The sequence below is a fragment of the Vidua chalybeata genome, chromosome 1 (assembly GCF_026979565.1).
Source record: "Vidua chalybeata isolate OUT-0048 chromosome 1, bVidCha1 merged haplotype, whole genome shotgun sequence".
In the NCBI taxonomy this organism is placed as follows: Eukaryota; Metazoa; Chordata; class Aves; order Passeriformes; family Viduidae; genus Vidua; species Vidua chalybeata.
Window position 1 is genome coordinate 86,640,295 of NC_071530.1, and position 18,989 is coordinate 86,659,283.

Sequence of the window (18,989 nt, forward strand, 5' to 3'; positions counted from 1 at the left end):
CAAAGTGATGAATACAGGACTTTTTTTGAGCTAGCATGTCTACCTCTTTTGTTGCCTTTCTAGTCCTGTTTGAGTAGAAGTGTGATTGGCCTATGGGTTTTAACAAAACTGTGACTATTAAAGCAGATTCAGAAAGCAGTTGTTCCCCTCTTCAATAGTAAATGAGTACCAGAAAAAAATCCCAGAGTCTTAAGAGTTTTCATGAAGTTTTTAACAGCAATTCAGATTATTAGTGATTCACCTGCTCATGGAATGAAATATAAACTTGTTTCAATTGCTGCCATTGCTGTGCCATCTGGGTAAATCATGTGAAATAAAATGATAGTAACTGGCAAAAAGTCCCATGACTTCACAAAAGGAAATAAGAAAATCAGTGAACTGCTGCTGTTTTTTCCTGTATAGCAATCTCGCAATTTTGAGATTTCGTTATTTTATTTGCAATCTAGCTATATAATTAATTGAAAAAGTATGTCCTGCAAACACATTTTAGAACTCACACAGGAAGCTGTGAGGATCTCCCACTTTGGCAGTCAAATAGTTACTCACAAATGGGAACTTCAGGCCCACAGGTGGTCACAAAGGGAACATTTAACAGATTGGACATAATATAGGAGGCCGCATTAAAAAAATTCCCTGTGCTTCACATGGGTCCTGCCAACAGGTATCCCTGAACAAACCTTTCAGAGACTGCTTGGTGGCACGGTGGGTAATTAGAGCTGATTTTAGTGTGAGCATGTCAGGCTCTGGACTGTTTTTGTGTCGGGGTGTGACAGGCTATCAGATGTCTCAGAGGGGCTTTGGCTGGCTGAAGACTTCAGTTTCCTAGGGGCAGTGCAGCTGCTTAATGATTGCCTGCTCCTGTCAAGAAGCACGTTTAATGCAGTTTAGAAAAGCATTGCAGGATGAGCACAAAGATTGTATGGGTCATGAGTAGCTAGGTAAGTCCTCAGTATAGGCATTGTGCAGCTTAGCCTAGGACTGTAGTGTTTTGTTTTTGTCCTTGCTCAAAGTGTCCAAAGCAGCAGGCAGGCTTAAAGGTGCCCACAGGAGTCCCAAATGTCATTTTCTATTAAGCAGGAAACAGCATTGTTTTAAATGCAGGCTTTCTCAAAGCTAGTGTTTGTGCTGGTGCAAGAAGAAAGCAGCCATGGTATGCATGTTCAGTGGAAAGCACCTCCACTTCCAGGGCTGATTGACTCTTTTGTGAGAAGCTGGATAAGCCCTGAAAATTTGCAGCTTGATGAACTGAACTTAAGAGTGTCCTTCTAGGATCAAATGGCAAGCAAAACATAGCTTTCCAAATCGCTCCTTTTCTCCAGGACAGCTTCTGAGTGGCATTTATTCCTTACAAAACCATCTGTTAGCTTGTTAAACACAAGAAGCTGATGCCTGCAGACAAGCACCTGAAATCAGCTGCTTGGGCCTTGGTCTGGTGCGACTGCAGTGGGCTGCCCTGAGGCTTCACAGGATTTGCAGCGTGGCAGGTGCAGAGGGACCAGGACCTTACTGCAGCAGCTGCCATGGCCAGCAGGCAGCAATCTGACCAAAGGTACTGCCAAAGGTGCTTCTTCCTGGAAGAAAAAGATTTGCAAAAACAGACTTAAGCCTAGTGTGCCCCCCACTGATTGCTGTCAAATGGAGACATATGGGAACTTTGCCGTGCAGCACTTTGGTGTAAATTCATCCCATTGTCACCACATGGCCAAGACTTGAGGCTTTAAGAACCATCAAAAATAATATATGAGCTTTCCTTTCTAAGGAAAAAAACCTTAATCAGATTAGTAGGTAGTATGTAAATGGTTATCTGGAAATTGCATTAATGCTAGAATAGTTTATAGTAATCTGGTGTAATTCCGGTTTACAAAGTAACTTTGCAAAAAAAGTGGAGACTTTTTAGAAATTCTTTTAGTATGTTTATTATACAATTGAACTTGATTCCTAAGAGAATTACCACTGCAGACCAGCCTGTCTTGGCCTGACAGGCAAATAGACAGATGTATAGTGCAGTTGTGGGGAAGTGATTTGTTGTGTTATCAGGTTTCAATTTCCTTTAATTTGCCTACCCCATGTATCTATGAAGTATCACTGCAGCAGTACAGCTGCAAATGAGACTATCCAAGGGTCTTAAGGGACCTGGTCATGTTTGTCACTGGGATTTCCTGGCTGTCAGCTGTAAAATTCAACAATTTGACAACACATAAAACATGAAAGAAGTCTAGATTCAACAGGAGAATATTTTGCATTGCCAGTAGTGCCATTGCTGGCTCAATACTGCATGAGTGGGTAAACCCCAAGAAACTAGGGAAATAGCTGGGATCACTGTTGACACTGAACTGTGTGTTAACAGCAGCAAGCTGCATTTTAGCTCATTACCTTCAAGGGAACTCCAGTACATCTCCATGAGTGGCTATGTGAGCACAGCAGCTCAAGTCTTTGCCTGTTGCACTTGCAGTGTTTTTTAGAATGTAGACACAGTCACTGTCTTGCAACCATGTGTACATCTATGAAATTATTAATAATTTTTTGCTTCTTAGGAGAGTTGTAAGAGGACTTGAAAAAAATTTGGAAATGGGAATTAGTCAATATTGATAGAAACTGTATAATAATCCATTATTTAGATTGAAAGTATAGCAAATTTGAACCAGTATCAATTCCCCCAGTAAAATCCCTCTCAGCATGTAGAACCCTGCCTATTAAAAAATCCTCTCCTCAAGTAGAGTTGGTTTTTCACGTACCTGATCATGCCAAGTAATCATACTTGATTATCCCTAAAAAATCTTTCTCAGCTCTTTTAGTCAAATGATCCTCTCTGGAAATGGGAGCTCTTTGGTGAAATTTATAGAGTTTGGCTACTGAATTCTAGTAGATCCATTTTACCAATGCTGAGTCTTTGAGGAACACCCACTCCTAAGGATGTACAAAAACTTGAGTTTGAAAACTTGCAGGCAGAATGCTCAGTTCCAATAAATCACACATTTTGAGACAGGGTGGGATAGTTGGAGATAAAACACACTTCCTCCCAAGTTGTGTATAATAGTGAAGATCGATCTATTTACTCATTTAGGAATTAAATAGTAGCATTATAAGAAGAGAAGAAAGCATAACGAGGAAATCATCCCATCATACAGCATTTTGACAGGATTAATGGCTCAGAGCAGAAAGAGGAAATAAATGTGTTGAGAAATAAAGAAATATATGCTTTGTTAGCTCAGTAAGTTCTGTGTACATCAAGCTTTGGGCAGCAATGTTTGGGATATGCAGAGGTGGGATGTTCACCCTTTTGCTATTTGTGGCAGTATTAAGCTTTCATTTGGATTCACTGACTACTGGGGATTCCTTAGGAGAGCACTGTCCAGTGAATGAAATTCTCAGCCAGCTGTTTACCTTTCATTTTTTCAGTGCTGTCACAGCTTAATCTCTTCTGTTTGTGTGTTTCTACCAGATGTGGACTGCTGGGCTTGCCTCTTGCCCGGTGTCATTTGCTACATCTGGGAAAGCTGTGGTTTGGAGAATGACAAGGCACACTCTTTTCTTCCAGTTTCGCCTGGTGGTAAAGACAGCACTGAAGCTGCTGCTGGTCTTTGTGGAGTACACAGAATCCAACGCACCGCTTTTGATCCAGGCAGTATCGACCGTGGATGAAAAGAGAGGTGAGTAGCCTTAAGAGGGGTTGAAACATCCCAGCACTGCTGAGATCAAGGTAGCATTTCATCACTGCTTTCAGTGGTTCTAGAGTTGCTGTCATTGATGCCTGCTTTGTCCAACATACCCTTCATTTCTTAAAAGCATTTTTTAAGTATCCGTATAATCTTAGGTTGTTTGAAGAATTAATTATAATGGGAAAGTGAAGAGTGAAAACTGAGGAACTCGATTACCTCCTGGGGTGCCAGTCATCGCCCTTTCCCTGCAATCACATGCTAAGTAAACTCCCCCCCCTCCTCTTCCCACCCCGCCTTCTGACTCAGAGGCTCCTTTGGGCAAGACCATCTTTCCACTTCCTTCTGGGAAGCAGCACTCTGATTTAGAAGAGAAAATGATATCTAATCAGTGTAATCCCTTTGAAGAGAAAGACGAGGTCAGTAATAGTACAGGCTTTATAGTAAAAGCGAAACCATCTGTTGTTACATTAAAATAAAGCCCTTGAGCAGATATTATACTATGAAATCTGTTACCCTTCAGGCTCATGAAAAATACTTGAATATGTATACTGTATTTTTTACAAATAAATAGAAAAAAAAAATTCTTGTTCTTCCCACAAAGCCATCACTAAGCTCCTGGGGCATTCTTTCTTGATGCAAAACATTTCTTTGCCTCAAGGAGAGTTTTTGAGGTTAGGATATCCATTGTTGTGGTCTCAAACATGGAAGTTGAAAGCGAGCTTCACTCTGTGGAGCAAATGCCTCCATACTCAACTTGTCTGAGAGACTTGATATGGTAAAAGTGAAACAAGAAAATGTTGGGGGCTGGGGAGAAAGGTGGTGCCAGAAATAGGAAAAAGAAGCCAGATTTTGCTTTCAGTTATCAGAATGGGTTGAAAAGAAAAAAAAACAAATTATGTCTTATAGCAGGGAAGCAGGCAGGGGCAATTCAAAACAGAAAATTCTGCGGGTTGGCTTTCTGTTTCGAATTAAAAGCAGTAAATCTTATAATGTCATAAGCATAAATATGATTATAGTATTCATGTACCTGTGAGCACTATGACTCCTTTTTTCAGTCATTCTTAATATTTCATCATCTTTCTGAACTCACTGGTATTCTCAATGAGTTCAAAATGCTCTATATCTACCAACATGCTAGTAAAGTCATTATTAAAGAAAAAGGAGAAACAAAGTATTTCCTTCTGTATCTGTAGAGCAGTCTTAGGCAATCATTTACATGCCCCAAAGTAATAAAACTGCTTAAGTAACTACACAAGACTTGAAAAAACTGATGCATGTAGTTAGATGAGCATATGTTAAGAGCATAATGAGGGGTTTTACAGGAATTCTCATACCTGTGCTTTGGTAGATTATTTTATGACCTCTTGCAAATACTTAGCCCAAATACCCAGTTTTTCCTTCTTCCTATTTTTTAAAATTATTTTCATTAAGTAGTTGTACTTAACTCCTTAAGAGATCTTTTTTTTCTGGTTTTATATTTAGTTCCCTTTTTAGGTCATCAACGTAATAGAGTTACAGAGTAATTTTGGTTGGAAAAGACTTTTAAGACCATTGAGTCAAGCCATTAACACAGCACTGCCAAGTTCATCACTAAGCCATGTCCCTCAGTGCTACATCTTCATGTCTTTTAAATACCTCTGGAGATGGTGACTCCACCACTTCCCTGGGCAGCCTGTTCCAAAACCTGATAACCCTTTTGGTGAAAAAAATTCTTCCTAATATCCAACCTAAACCTTTCTTGATGCAACTTGGGGTAATTTCCTCTCATCCTGTCACTTGTTAACCAGGAAAAAAAGACAACCCCCACCTGGCTACAGCCTCCTTTCAGGAGTTGTAGAGAGAAGTAAGGTTCCCCTGAGCCTCCTTTTCTCAAGGCTAAAGAACCCCAGCTCCTGCCGTCACTCCTCATAAGGCTTGTGCTCCAGACCCTTCACCATCTTCATTGCCTTTCTCTGGACATGCTCCAGCACCTCAATGTCCTTCTTGCAGTGAGGGGCCCAAAACTGAACACATGATTCAAGATGAGGCCTCACCAGTGCCAAGTACAAAAAGACAATAACTTCCCTGGTGCTGCTGTCCACGCTATTCTTGACACAGGCTAGGATGCCATTGGCCTTCTTGGACACATACTGGCTCATGTTCAGCTGCTGTTGACCAGCACTCCCAGGTCCTTTTCTGACAAGCTGCTTTCCAGCTGCTCTGCCCCCAGCACTGCACAGGGCTGTTGTGACCCAAGTACCAGGACCTTGGTAATCGTCATACAATTGGCCTCATACCATTGATCCTCCCTGCCCAGATCCCTCTGAAGAGATTCGTTGCTCTTCAGCAGATCAACACTCCCATCTAACTTGGTGTCACCTGCAAACTGACTGAGGCTGCCCTGAGTGCCCTCATCCAGGTCATGGATAACAATATTAAACAGGAGTGACCCCAACACTGAGCCCTGGGGAACCCTAAGAGTGATCATCTGCCAGCTGAACTGAACTCCAGACACTACCACTCTCTAGGCCAACCATCCAGTCAGTTTTCTACCCAGTGAACAGTGCACCCACCCAAGCCATGAGCAGCCATTTTCTCCAGAAGAATGCTATGGGATACAGTGTCAAAGCCCTTCACTTTTAGATGTGGATATGCTATGTTTTAATTTATAATTTTAAATTAGTGGCCTATAAATGAGAAGTATCTGCGTTTAATGACTGATGAAACAAAACAGAAAAAGAGAAAAAAAAAAGCAGAAAGAAAGAAAGAAAATGCCTTTTCTTGAGCCATTGTCATAAATCTTGCAGGTATGTAATTAAGTTCAGCACTGCTTTGATAAAAGTTCGATGTTTCATGTACATACAAGGTGATGAGATATGACATAATTTTTCAACATGTGTACCACACATGATTAACTTATAGAACCCCATATTAACTCAGCCTGGTTTCAAAGCTATCCCATCTGTGGTTTCTATGTGTGAATACATCCATATGCAAATTGGAGTACAGAGATCCATGGAAATACCAGCTTTACTCTGAGATACAAGAAGACCATAAACAAATAATCACATGGCCCTCGTCATGTAGGAACTAGCTTCTACTTGCACTTCCATTTAGCTCCTCCCTTCTCCCATGCTTTTTGTTTCAGAACTCCAGAGGAATTTGGTCTCTTTTCAGTTTAAGCATACTGGATTGCAAAGTGGAAGTGGAGCTGGCATTGCAGTTTGCTGTCTAGGGCTTCTTTATCACAATAATATTTTAGGATAGAGATTAAAGCCAAATGGCTCTCATTATCTGTTATTTGCTTTTCCTGCAATTTCATTCATAGTTAGATTCCACTAAATTAACTCATGTACTGTAGGTACAATGGAAAGATCTAAGTTCATTCATATATAAATAGCCAGAAGTACAAGATGTCAAGGTCTTTCCAAAAGTATTACTACCTTTTCAGCCTACAGCTGCTGGAGACAGACACTGTCTAAGCTGGTGGCAGTTCTCATGCAAGGTTCTGCCCTTGTGTAAGATATTTCATGGTTTATACAAACTGTGCAGATCTTTTGTAGTTGTGGTGTCAGGGTTTTGTGTATGACATGATCAAAAGCATTCAAATAAATATGTAAAAACATTTAAAGAGGAAACTGAGAAAAGACTGGGACTTAATGGGCAGTTATTCAGAAAATAGACTGTATTAATTTAATATTAGCTTAATTGTTGCAACCTCATTGTTCTTTGTCTATACACCATGCATGGTTACTCGTAACACTGCAAGTAGCATCAGAGTTGAGGCTGCAGCCTCCTTGTCAGAATAGATGTGATAAAGAGCTCTTCCAAGTGACAAGGCCTGAAAGGGCAGTCAAGCAGTTCTCATTTTACTTATTGGGAGGCAGGAAAACACACAAAACTCAATCTCTGGTGTTTCACTTCATTGAGCCTATTTCATCACTCCCATTGATTTTGCCCCAGAGTCTTGCATAAAAGTCATAACCTAGAAACATCCCCATTTGCTCCCAGAAAAATCACTAGGCTGCTATATCATCATTCTTCTATATCATCATTTTTCTACATCAGAATCTGGTGAAGGAGGAAATTCACCTATTCCCTAACTAGAATCAAGAGGAGGCAGTACTATCAATGACTTTGGCAGAGCTACTCCAGTATGTACAAGATGAAACCTTTCTTTTCAAATGCAATTTTCCTCATTATGATTTTAATCTGAACAGGTCTCTTTTCACTTTAAGCATGCTGGACTGCACAGGTTCTAGAAGGGGGAGCTCTGAAAGGGAGAGCTGAGCTGGATCTGCATATGTCCCATGCTGTATGGATCATAGGTTGGAAACTATAGATTCTCATTTTATATATATGCAAAAATATTAACCCAAGGACAGCAAAGCAGTAAGCTCATGGTGCAACTTCCACAGCAGAACTGCCTTATCCTGAGTAGAATAAGGCCTTACAGCTATTGATGGCCTTACAGCTATTTCCACGTTGACTTTTTGGCTGTTCAGATTGAGATCATAATGGGGGAAATAGCATTTGAAAGAAAGATTTAACCCGATACAAATAGGAATAGCTCTGTCAAAGTTATTGATAGTACTGCCTCCTCTTGACTGCAGTTAGGGAATAGATGAAGAATTTGGAATTTAAGCCTAGATTTTGGAAGTTTAGTAGAAGAAGCATAAAGAAAGCCTTTGAAAGATAGATGAGCTGTTACAGGGCTGCCTCACTAGCAGGTGTGTCCAATCAACAGTATTTTTAAAAAATGTGTTCTGAAATAAAATAGCAGCATTGCTAGAAGAATATTATATATAATCCTTGCAGGAAAACAGCAAGGTGACCATGAAATTATTATTTTATGATAATGAAGAATTTTTGAGACAGTCAGGGAAAAAAATCCCATGTGGATGCTGCGTGGAAAACAAACCAGGATTGTTCCAGTAAGAGTAGAACCTGCCTGCAATAACAAAGGACTCTCACTGAAAAATTCAGTGGATTAAATAATTATGTTTTTATGTTGTTATCAACTCACTGTTTTTCCAAATGGCATCATTGTGAGTCACATGCTTTCCCCATTTTGTTTCTCTTTCCTATTTCCTTCCATTTTTTATTTTTTTCACTGAAAACCACAGGAAAACATTTTTATAGTGAGAATATCATTCCTGCTGATCATATATCATTTGCAAGCTGAGTGAATTTGTTCCACATGACTTTTGAACATATACTGCACAAAATGTCTGGCAATATAGAGAATCTGGTAAAGAGGTGTCTAGTGTATTTTCATTACAGACATGTATGTGAATTAGTATTTAATTAAGAATGCATATAGATACATCTGGAGAGCTGAGAGTGAATCCCCTTCCTTCTTTGATTTTGCTTAAGATAAAAAAGCCCTGACCAAGTAGTAAAGATCAGAGACTGTCTGAGGGGGGAGAAAAAAAAAGGAGGAATATTGCTGTCTGCATATTAACTTTTAGACAGGTTTTTCCATGCAGTGCACTGCCATTGCTTTGGAAATGCAGATCCTTGGTTAGCAGAGATTTTATGTCTGTGTAGCAGGGTACATATATGATATCATCTTTATAAGCAAGGGCTGTTACAGGGTAATACAGAGTTTAGACTTAGGGTGACCAATCAGTCAGCGAGAGGTGGCTGTGATGGCACATTTACATTTTGCTGCCTGATTATACTCAAACTCTAATCTATTGTATAGTGTTCAGGGGATGTGGACTGTTGGAATACTCTGCATGTTTCCCTCTGAAACTGAAAGACTGTCACAGTTACATTGTGTAGTTGAATTGAGTGTGTCTCTAGCCTAAGGTTAGCTCTCTGCTTAGTCCTCCTCACCTTTAACTCTACTCCAAACAAAACACTGAATTGCAGTCTTTTTTTTATTTATTTCAATTTTCCTAGATAAAATATGGTACATACAGCCATCTTGCCATTTAGTCAAGTGAGATAGGACAGTTTTACAAGCTACCTTCCCCACAAGAGGCTGAGTGTAGGTGGTGAGTTGCTTGCCTGATGTTTTTAGCACAGTGATTCACTAAACCATTAGGGTTTAGGTATCAGAGAAGTATGCAAATTCAAATCAACATGCAAATCAAGCAAATAACTAAAAGCACAAATTCTGAACTTTCTTAGTGGAAAATGATGTCTGAAATTTCTGTAGGTAGGTTTCCTATTAAAGTATTTTGAGGAACAGCCACAGCAAAAATCTTTTCCCTCATTGATCATTTCTTTTCCCCAAGACATATAGCCTGTAATTTGAGAAAACTGTTTCTCTGCCACAATGTTTTGTTAACCTGCCTTACCTTAATGCAGCGCAACTCAGCAATAACACTAGAAATAGGAGCAGCAGGCACACTGAAAGCACAGCATGTAGGTCTCTGCTGAAGATTTATAAAATATTATGTGAACCTATGATAGGCTGGGTAAAATTCCTGTCACCTGATTTTTAGAATTTTGGTGTCAGTCACACTGTGCTAACAAAGCTTCCTTCATCATCAAGGGAGAGAAGTTAGTACCTTTGTAGAGAGTCCACTTGCCATATTTTATATCCCTGCAATAGGCTGGACTGTAGTTTTCACTGTCTAAATTAATTTAGCTTTCAGGGGAGTAGGAGAGACTGTAGACAAAGCTGGATCTTTCTGCTTGAGCTTTCACCTGGGCACATATTCCAATTGTGCTAATTCTTGGATAAGTAGAAGCTTTTTATGTAGTTTTCCATTTTGATCACTGTAACCAATAGTTTCTGCTTTTCCTCTAGGAGCCAAGCCATGGTCCAACATCATGGAGATACTGGAGGAGAAGGATGGGGTTGATACGGAACTACTGGTTTATGCGATGACCTTGGTTAACAAGGTTTGTTTACTTTGTTAGCATGACTGGTGCAGATAATATTCGTCTTTTCAATTGTATCATGAACTTCCCTGTTGAGAGTTTATGATGGAAGAGACCTGTCACAAAGAAGTTGCAGGACAAGCTGTAACCAATCAGCACACTCCTGTTACTTGTGCTGCAGCAGCTGGGAGCAGAGGTGGATGTTGTGTGGAATTGTTGTGGTCTGACATGGCTCCTCTTCCAGCGCTGACAATGCAGTGCTAAAGGAAAACACGACAAAGTAACTCAACAGATTATCCAAGGGGAGAAGGAAAGCAAGTGCTGATGAAAAGATTACAAGCTCACAAAGGCTTGTGTTGTGCACAGTTTTCTAGTTCATATAGTTTATTTTTTTTTTCTGTGATATAAATGTGATGAATTTAACAGGTCTGAGTGCTAGTAAAGGTGCTTTTGCTTAAAAAAGTAAGGTTACATTTTTATCTGATTTCCTTATATTTTTTGATGACCGGATTTACAAGTCATAGTTTTGCAGTAAAGTCGCATATTTTCTGAAATACTGGCTTATGCTTTTGGGAGGGAGAAAATGGAAAGTTCTTGACAGTTAGAAATGTATGAGTGTAAATTCCTTAAAAATCAGCATCTAGTCATAGACAAATTGTAGGGGGAGGGGGTACTAAAATTAAAGATTAATTTTTTTAAAGAGCAGAGAAAGCCAGCATACTCTTGGCAAACAATTGTGTGGTTTAGGGTTATACTTAATAGGGCAGAGTATTAGGAAATATTATTACTCATTGATTTCACTTGAAGGTGCTGAGTTCATTCATTGGGGTTATACACCAAGCTGCCAGCATATTGGTCTATTGGAATTGTGGGTCACTTTTTTGTTGGTTTTTTGGTAGTTTTCTTGTTGTTGTTTTGGGTTTTTTTTTTTTTTTTATAAAATGATTTCTTAATGGCAGATATTTTCCAAAAAATATGTCTGAGAGAGACTAACCTCTCCTGGTGACATTACTGATCTTACTGTACTTATGCTTAGAGTCACCCTTGCTCCTGATTCCACAGTAGTAAGGTTTCTCTTGAGTTTAAAAGACCACCCTACCTTATTGCTGTACTCTTTCTGGAAAGCATCACCAGTTATATATGCTTCTGTCTGTAGCTGCTATTAAAGCCAGGGTGACTAGTCTTTAATGTCTCTGCTTTACATCTTGTTTTGTGTACTGATTCCTCGTTCTGAGATAGTTCTTTTCATCATTTGCACAGTTGTAACCTACCTGGTGTTTGACTTCCTCAAAGGTTTTCCCTGCTAATGCTTGTATTGTCTTGTAGTTGATTCCTTTAGTCTGAGTTTTTCGTACATTTAAAGCTATTTTTAGGAGGAGGTAGTTCTTTAAAACATACAAAAAGAAAAAGCATGTCACAGTCAAAGGAGCAAGGCAGTTAGGAAGATCAAGGAAGAGAGGAATCCCACAAATCCACACTGATAATTATGATCTGGCTTATGGGCAGCTTTATGATGTTTTTAATGGGATATTTTTCATGATTATAGAGAAAACAGCAAGCAGCATGTAACAGTTGTAATTTTTACCCCACAGAGAATGCAAAGAAGACTCAGATGGTTTCAGCTTCTCTAGACAAGGAAATGTCAAAGTTTTCAGTGCGGGCAGAGTCCTCATGAAAGATTTGTCTTAAGGAAGCATGCTTGTACTCTTTTTTCTTTCTCCATGTATCCATTTACAGACTGTGTTCCTTCCTGCTCCAGAGCAGAAACATATCTGCCCAGACATAAGAATTACTCCAGTCCTTTTATCCTCTCCCTCTCTTTTGTTGATGCTTAATCAATTTAGTTATGCCAATATTTTATTAACCCTCTCTTAATTTGTGAGGATTTAGGCATTAATGAATTTCTTAGATGAGAGTGATCCCAGTGCAGATACTTCTGGTTATGCATAGTTCCAGTATAACCTTTGTTATTTTTCTTGGAGTAGTTAGAAATTGAATTTGATATCATTTAGGCTCTGAAATTGGATCTGTGAATGTAACGACAAACCGTGCAAAGAAAAAATATTTTATTTCTATACTTGAGAGTTCAATTGTCCAGTTCTGGTCAGCAACATGCAGTGAAAATTTGATTTACACTGCTGTGTGATTTTAAATTGTAATAACCAATAACAGGTTGCTGACAGCAGCAGTTGCCAGTAAATACTACCTTATGCTGCTGTTTTTCCAGTCTACAGCTTGCCTTACCTTGGATTTTAAAAAAGATATACTTCAAGGTGTGTGATCTGCATATCAGCATTAAGATAATTTCCTGTTATTTTAGGAAGTAAATGCTCAGAAGATCTGACTGTTCCTCCACCGTTTTGCAGATAAAACATCACATCCTACTGTGCATGAAGGCATTTGGGTCAGAATAGTTGCTGTCCATGTCTTTCATTTGCAAGTGAAAGCCTCATAGTTGGACACTTTTCTATTATAATATTTCTACATCCAAGTTAAAGTTCCACTGAATGCATAGTGTGAGAACTTAATTTGACAAATCCTCAGTTTTTTACTCAATGCTAGGTGTCAGTTTAGTAAGGAACAAAATAAATGTGGTACCTGTTTTCAGCACCATTCAAGATGTTTTAGTTTCATAATCTTCATTGAGTTCTAAACAGAGGCTTAAATGCTGTCCTGGAAAGAGACAAATTCTTAATTAAAGCCTGAATATATAACCTTAACACTTAATTGATCTTTGATCGTTTTGCTAAGAATTCCTGTTGTGGTGGATTTCACCAGTTAATAATCCTGTAATGACTGAAGAAGAAAATGTTGCTGTGTTGTGTTTAATTAGAAAAAAAAAATAAAATTAAAATGTGCGTTGTTGGTGCACATATTTCAGTGGCTTACATCACAGGAAAGAGATGCTTTAACAAGACAGCTATATCAGCTGCCCATTTCTCTCTCATTAGTCATGTAATCCAGACCCATTTTTCTGAATGTAAAACTTCTTGGTGTAGGGAGGCATCCCAGAGGGGCTCCTGTTTTCTGCACTCTGCTGCTCAGAGCCACCTTGGAAAAGATGGGCTCCAAAAAAAAACAGCATTCACAGAGCACAGTTCATCCCAGACATGAGAAGATGTAGCTCTCCTTGGAGAGGGCCTGAGTTTTGCGCATCTTTCCCTTGCTCTTTCTCTCCTCTTCTGGGATTATAGATAAATTACTTAGCTAATTGAATGGGAGAGAGGAAACTACTTCAGAGTAAACTTCTCTCTGGTGAGCTAATACAGAAAAACTGTGTTGCTTCCAACCTGCGCTCTCAGAAATTTTGTAGCAACAGCTCTGCATAGACTGGTGCCTGTGCTGAGGGATGTCCTTGCCCTGCAGGCAGGTGGCACAGTGTATTCAGTAGTTTCTGCTCAACATGTGCAGGATTAAATGCCTTTCTGCATCATGCATAAGGAGCAGTAAAAATCAGCACAAATTGACTAGGAATCAGTAGCAAGCTGGAATAGGAATTAAGGAGTCAGTGTACGTTTAATAAGACTTTTTAATTTGAAAAAGAGCAGAGGAGTCACTATCACTGTAGTACAAACCAATTTGTGCTCAGGGAAGATGACTGTTGTTGCAGGTGTGGAGGACAGTAGGCACATGGTGCAGGATATTTCCTGCTATCCTGACATCACACAGCTGTGCATTGGACTTTTTCTTCTTAAGGCTAAAGTTAAAAGAATCAGTAGGAGCTGAGCTTTACTCTTTTTAGCTAAGTGTTTCAGGGTTTTTTTCTCCCTCTTTGCTTTTATTCCTGTGTTTGATGGTTTAACATTCGCTGTTCTTTAAGTCTGCACTTGAATGAAGCCAGAAAGAATCCAACTGTGTATTTTAAAGATCTACATTTTCCATACTTCTTTTGTATAAAATAACAACATTGATTTGTTTTGCCAATTTTTCATTTTTCTACACAGTGCAGAGAGTTGTTTGTTAAAAGCCATGCCACTTGTTTTTTATTTTCTATCGGTGTCTCTAATCCCACATCATGGGGTTTACATTATTGAAATCATACATAGCACCACTTGCCACCCACTTTTAAAATCCTTTGTTTAATTCTTTTCAAAACAAACAGATTTAAATGTTTTTCCTTTGATTCTTAGACGCTGTCAGGATTGCCAGATCAAGACTCTTTCTACGATGTGGTGGACTGTCTGGAAGAGCTAGGCATTGAAGCTATTTCACAGAGACACTTGAACAAGAAAGGAACAGACTTGGACTTAGTTGAGCAATTTAACATTTATGAGGTAACATAACATGCCCTGTTTTATGCATCTTACAGCTTGTGCAAACTTCAAAGCTAAGAGGAGGGGGGGAATGTAACCTAGGTGAAATTTGGTTATCTCTCCTATTTTAAAAGAAAAACATCTGTTTGCTATAAGTATTGTACACATTTGCATATGTGACCTGCTATGGCACATGGCTGCCTTTAATGCAAAGGCATTTCGCATTAAAGCTGGGGCATAGTCCAAGGCAAACCAGCACATTTACTAGCCTCCTTTCTGCAACTGCTAGTTACACATGCTGAAAAAAGTAGAAGTTCTTCCCATGTGCAAAAGTATTCAGCTCGTCAAAAAGGTTCGGCTGAGCTCAACTTCACAAGTACCACTTGTTCTGCAGCTGAATATCCAGTAAGTCCATGTTTAAGAGTTTACACTGGACCAGATCCTATGCAGTTTGCAGCAATGGAGTAATGAGTGACTCCACATTTACCACCTAGGTATAAAATAACTACTTCTCAAGCAGTTATATGTAGGGGTAGGAAATCCAGTTTCTTAATAATTAGCTTTTTTCCAGTTTTTGGGAAGTGTTGGAGCTAGGAGGTTTGGCCTGAAGTTGTAATGTAAATGTGAATTAGTGTTCTCATATGACAAAATTTAATTACTTCATCTCTGCCTAAGTCCAGGGAAGGATTTGATAGATTTGATTCTCCATTTTCTCCGTCAATTCGACTCCCATGCCACTTCACTAACTAGCAGAGTTAAGCTTTATATACAGCAATTTTCAGGAAAAACAAGAGAATGAGACGGCTCAATAATGTTCTTTCTTTTTCTATCATCAGAGGCATCATCTTATAATGCCATTTTTAAAATATAGTGATTTATCTTAAGAGGATGGATTGTTTTTTTGTGCATGCTGCACCTACTGAAGTACTTAATTGCAGAATTGGCAGTTGACTTAGTTGGGTGTCAGCTTTTTCTTGATGACCAAATTAAATTTAAATATGTCTATGCAGGTTCTTCCTTTTATCTGCCAATCCTGTTTTTTACCTGAAAAATCTGGTTTTCCTCACAGGAACAGATTTTACACCCCAAGCAGAGATATCTCACTTCCCACTTTGTTTTTTTTTTAAAAAACTTCTGGTAAGAATTACCAGAGTAACAAGACAAATAGAAATGAGAAGATAGGCATTCTTCTGATGGCACACATCGCCCTTTCTGTACCTCTGCCTATTTGAGTGGATCTTTCTCATACAATCATTATTTAGATGTTAGGCTGCATTTCAGATGAGAGGTAGTTCACATTGGCACATCAGGGGCGTGCAGCAGTTTGAAATATTTAGTGTTGCACCCAGGCTTTAGTCCTCTGCTATTTCCAGCACACTCTAGATTGTACCTTCCACTTAATCACCACAAGTGTCATATTTGAACATGAGGAAATGTTGAATGGGTCAATGCATGGAGTTTTTTCCTGTTAACTTCACTAAAACCAAGTCTTCACCGAAGTATTTTGTAAGGATATAAAGAGAACAAGTTGTCCAAAACTGCTCAGCTTCCTTGAAAATTTGGTCCCACATTAAAAAGAAAACAGATTAGGAGGTACATAAATATGTTGTTACAGGTCCTATAGTGTTGTATGCAAGGCATCAGTATATAATTCCATTGTTAGAGCTGCCAAACAGCACTAATGGATAGGCAGTGACTTTCAGGGATAGCTGCAGAAACAGTGATGCTAACTGGACTTAATCATGTTGAGACCAGGAAATTTTTAAGCCGAGGTGTGAAGACCTGTGGTAGCTGAAGCGGCCGTGTTGGCCTTCTTCCTTTGTTTCTCAGGTGACACTGAGGCATGAAGATGGAGATGAGAGTGCTGAGCCCCCTCCCAGCGGGCGCAAGGATCGGAGGAGGGCCAGCCTTGGTGCTGGTGAGCGCAGGGGGCTGGAGCGCCGGCGGAGCCGCAGGCACTCGGCACAGAACGTCAAGAGCACTTTATCGGCCCCCGCCAGCCCCTGCGGGCAGTCCAGCTTTGTGCTGAGCCACGGGCAGCGCGTGGAGGAACTCAGTGAGAGGTAAGGGCAGGAGTTAAGGGATACTCCTTTCTTCTCCCGTCACTTTCTCCTCATTGCACTTTATTAATATGATAGGATTTTCTTTATCTTCCTCTTTTCACTGAAATAAAAATGAAAAAGCAAAAGCATATTCAGAGTTAAAACACCAGCACAAAAAAGAAATTGATTTGTAGGTGACTTACCTCCATAGCTAAGTTCTTTGGCTCCATCCATCCTCAGTAAGTGGACCCAAACCACACAATATAGAGCATTTAGTATGAGGACAAACTCAGCCTAATTTCATCCATTGACAGATTTTATATTCACTATGTCCACACAGCAGAAGATTGTAACAAGAGCATGGTAACGTTAATTCAGAACTATTTATCCTGTGTATGTTACAGTTCATTCTTATTTTTTTTCCTCCTCTTCATTCCAGCATAAATATTTGCCTTTGAGGCTACAGCAGAGTAGTGAATATATCTAATGTTTTATAATTAGCAAAAGAGAGGCAGTAATGGCTGGCTGAGCAGCAGTCTGCAACAGTGGAGCCAGTTGAAGATGGTGTCTTTTCCAGTCCTACGATGGTTGGCTTAGGCTGTGCGTGCTTAGGTAAAAAAGGAACTGCAGATCCTCAGAGTGTCTGACTGCTGCACAAGGGGGCTGGAAGTAATTCACCACAGTTACATGTCTGATCAGCTCTCCTCTCTTTGATGTCAGTGGAGTGCAGCAAGCACTGGTGGGCCTTCAGTTATCTGATGTGTTCTACACGCCTGAAATTTCGACCAAGATGAATCAAGCTCTGAGACTGGCTGTTTGTTGATTCTAAAGGGAATCTGGTTGACTAGCTCAGGTGGTGATACATAAAAGCTGCCAAAGCTGGACATTGTCATCTCACTGCTGAAGAGGCAGTTTGTAAAACTGAAGCGCGGTCTGTAGAAGAGTGTATCTTGTATTAATTATAACTTTTGGGAAGTTCGCTGAAGGTTTCTCTTGGTTAGTGGGAGATGTAAACTTAGAGCCTTAAAATCCTATGTTGCATGTAAAGCAGTCCTTCTTGCAAAGAGAGCTGGGTTGACTAAGGTTTAATGGGTTCTGGCAATATGAAAATGTAAGACTCAGATAACTGAAACAGTAGTTGTATGTTGTATACCACATACATAGCACTTTTTTTTTTTTTTTTTTTTTTCTTTTGGCATTTGACAACACATTAATGCTTGTTTTCCATCACCTTCCATGGCCTGGTCTTTAGTGGGCTGACAGCTGAGAGCCCCACGGTCTTACAGGCTGATAACAAGGACGACAGTGCATTTTAGGATGAGTTTAAAGCATCTCCAGTGTGAGTACAGCTGGGAGCTTCAGCTGCTCTGCATGGGATGCTTTGTGCATGACCTTGGGCCCTGCATCAGGACTTAACAATATGACTGGGAATCTGTAGCCATGAATGTGGAGCAGATATTTATGGTTATAAGATTTATATGATTTTTTTTTGTTGTTGTTAAACTGATGAATTTGGATTGGAAATGAGGAGATGCTTCTACTCTGCAGAAATTATTAATTCCCTTACTGTTAATTAAACAAATAGAAGCCATTCAGGACAACAACTGCTACCAATATGTTTTTTCACTATTATTGCTTATGCTTGCTAGCTTTATTTTGCAGTCTTCAGTAACTAATGATAAATTTGTGTTTGAGCTAATTTTTAGTGGGAATAGAATAGAAGGAATAAAACCACAACAGGTTAGTTTCAGAAGCTCTTTGAAATATTTTTTAACCAACATAACATAATTTCAATAATCATGCTACTTTTTTGAAAAAAAAAATATCCCATTCTGCTCCACACACTCTTTGACAGTGATATATTTTAAAGCATAATTTAAGTTTAAATACAAGAAAGAAATCTTTATCTAAGCAGTGAATTTTAATTTTGTGTCACAGTTATCTTGTCTAGGACATTCTAGGACAATAATTAAATTTTCTTAAACTCCCTTTGGAATGTCCAACTTGCTTACCTGGCTCTGTAAGGAAACAGGCATTCAGTTATGAATGTGTGTAATTCTGATCTTTACTTTGCATATTAGTTAAATAAAAGCACTGCCCAGCCCCCACCCCCATTCTCCAGTCCTCTTGGCAGGTAAAGGCAGGGAATTATTTGTAGCTGGCAGATCAGATTTTTTTCCCATGGGACATTACAGACTACACAGTATATTCAGGATTTG

The 18,989-nt window shown here is 39.3% G+C and overlaps 1 protein-coding gene across 4 annotated transcripts in view; it reads left to right on the forward strand.

Annotated features, from left to right (window-relative positions):
- FHOD3 (formin homology 2 domain containing 3) overlaps positions 1-18,989 on the forward strand; it is a 374,768-nt gene that overhangs the window by 246,491 nt on the left and 109,288 nt on the right. For all 4 annotated transcript variants that reach the window (XM_053946675.1, XM_053946685.1, XM_053946696.1 and 1 more), the window contains exons 7-10: positions 3,539-3,650; positions 10,402-10,496; positions 14,606-14,749; positions 16,559-16,791. In XM_053946675.1, coding sequence (XP_053802650.1) covers positions 3,539-3,650; positions 10,402-10,496; positions 14,606-14,749; positions 16,559-16,791 — 584 coding nt within the window. The remainder of the gene's footprint in view (positions 1-3,538; positions 3,651-10,401; positions 10,497-14,605; positions 14,750-16,558; positions 16,792-18,989) is intronic.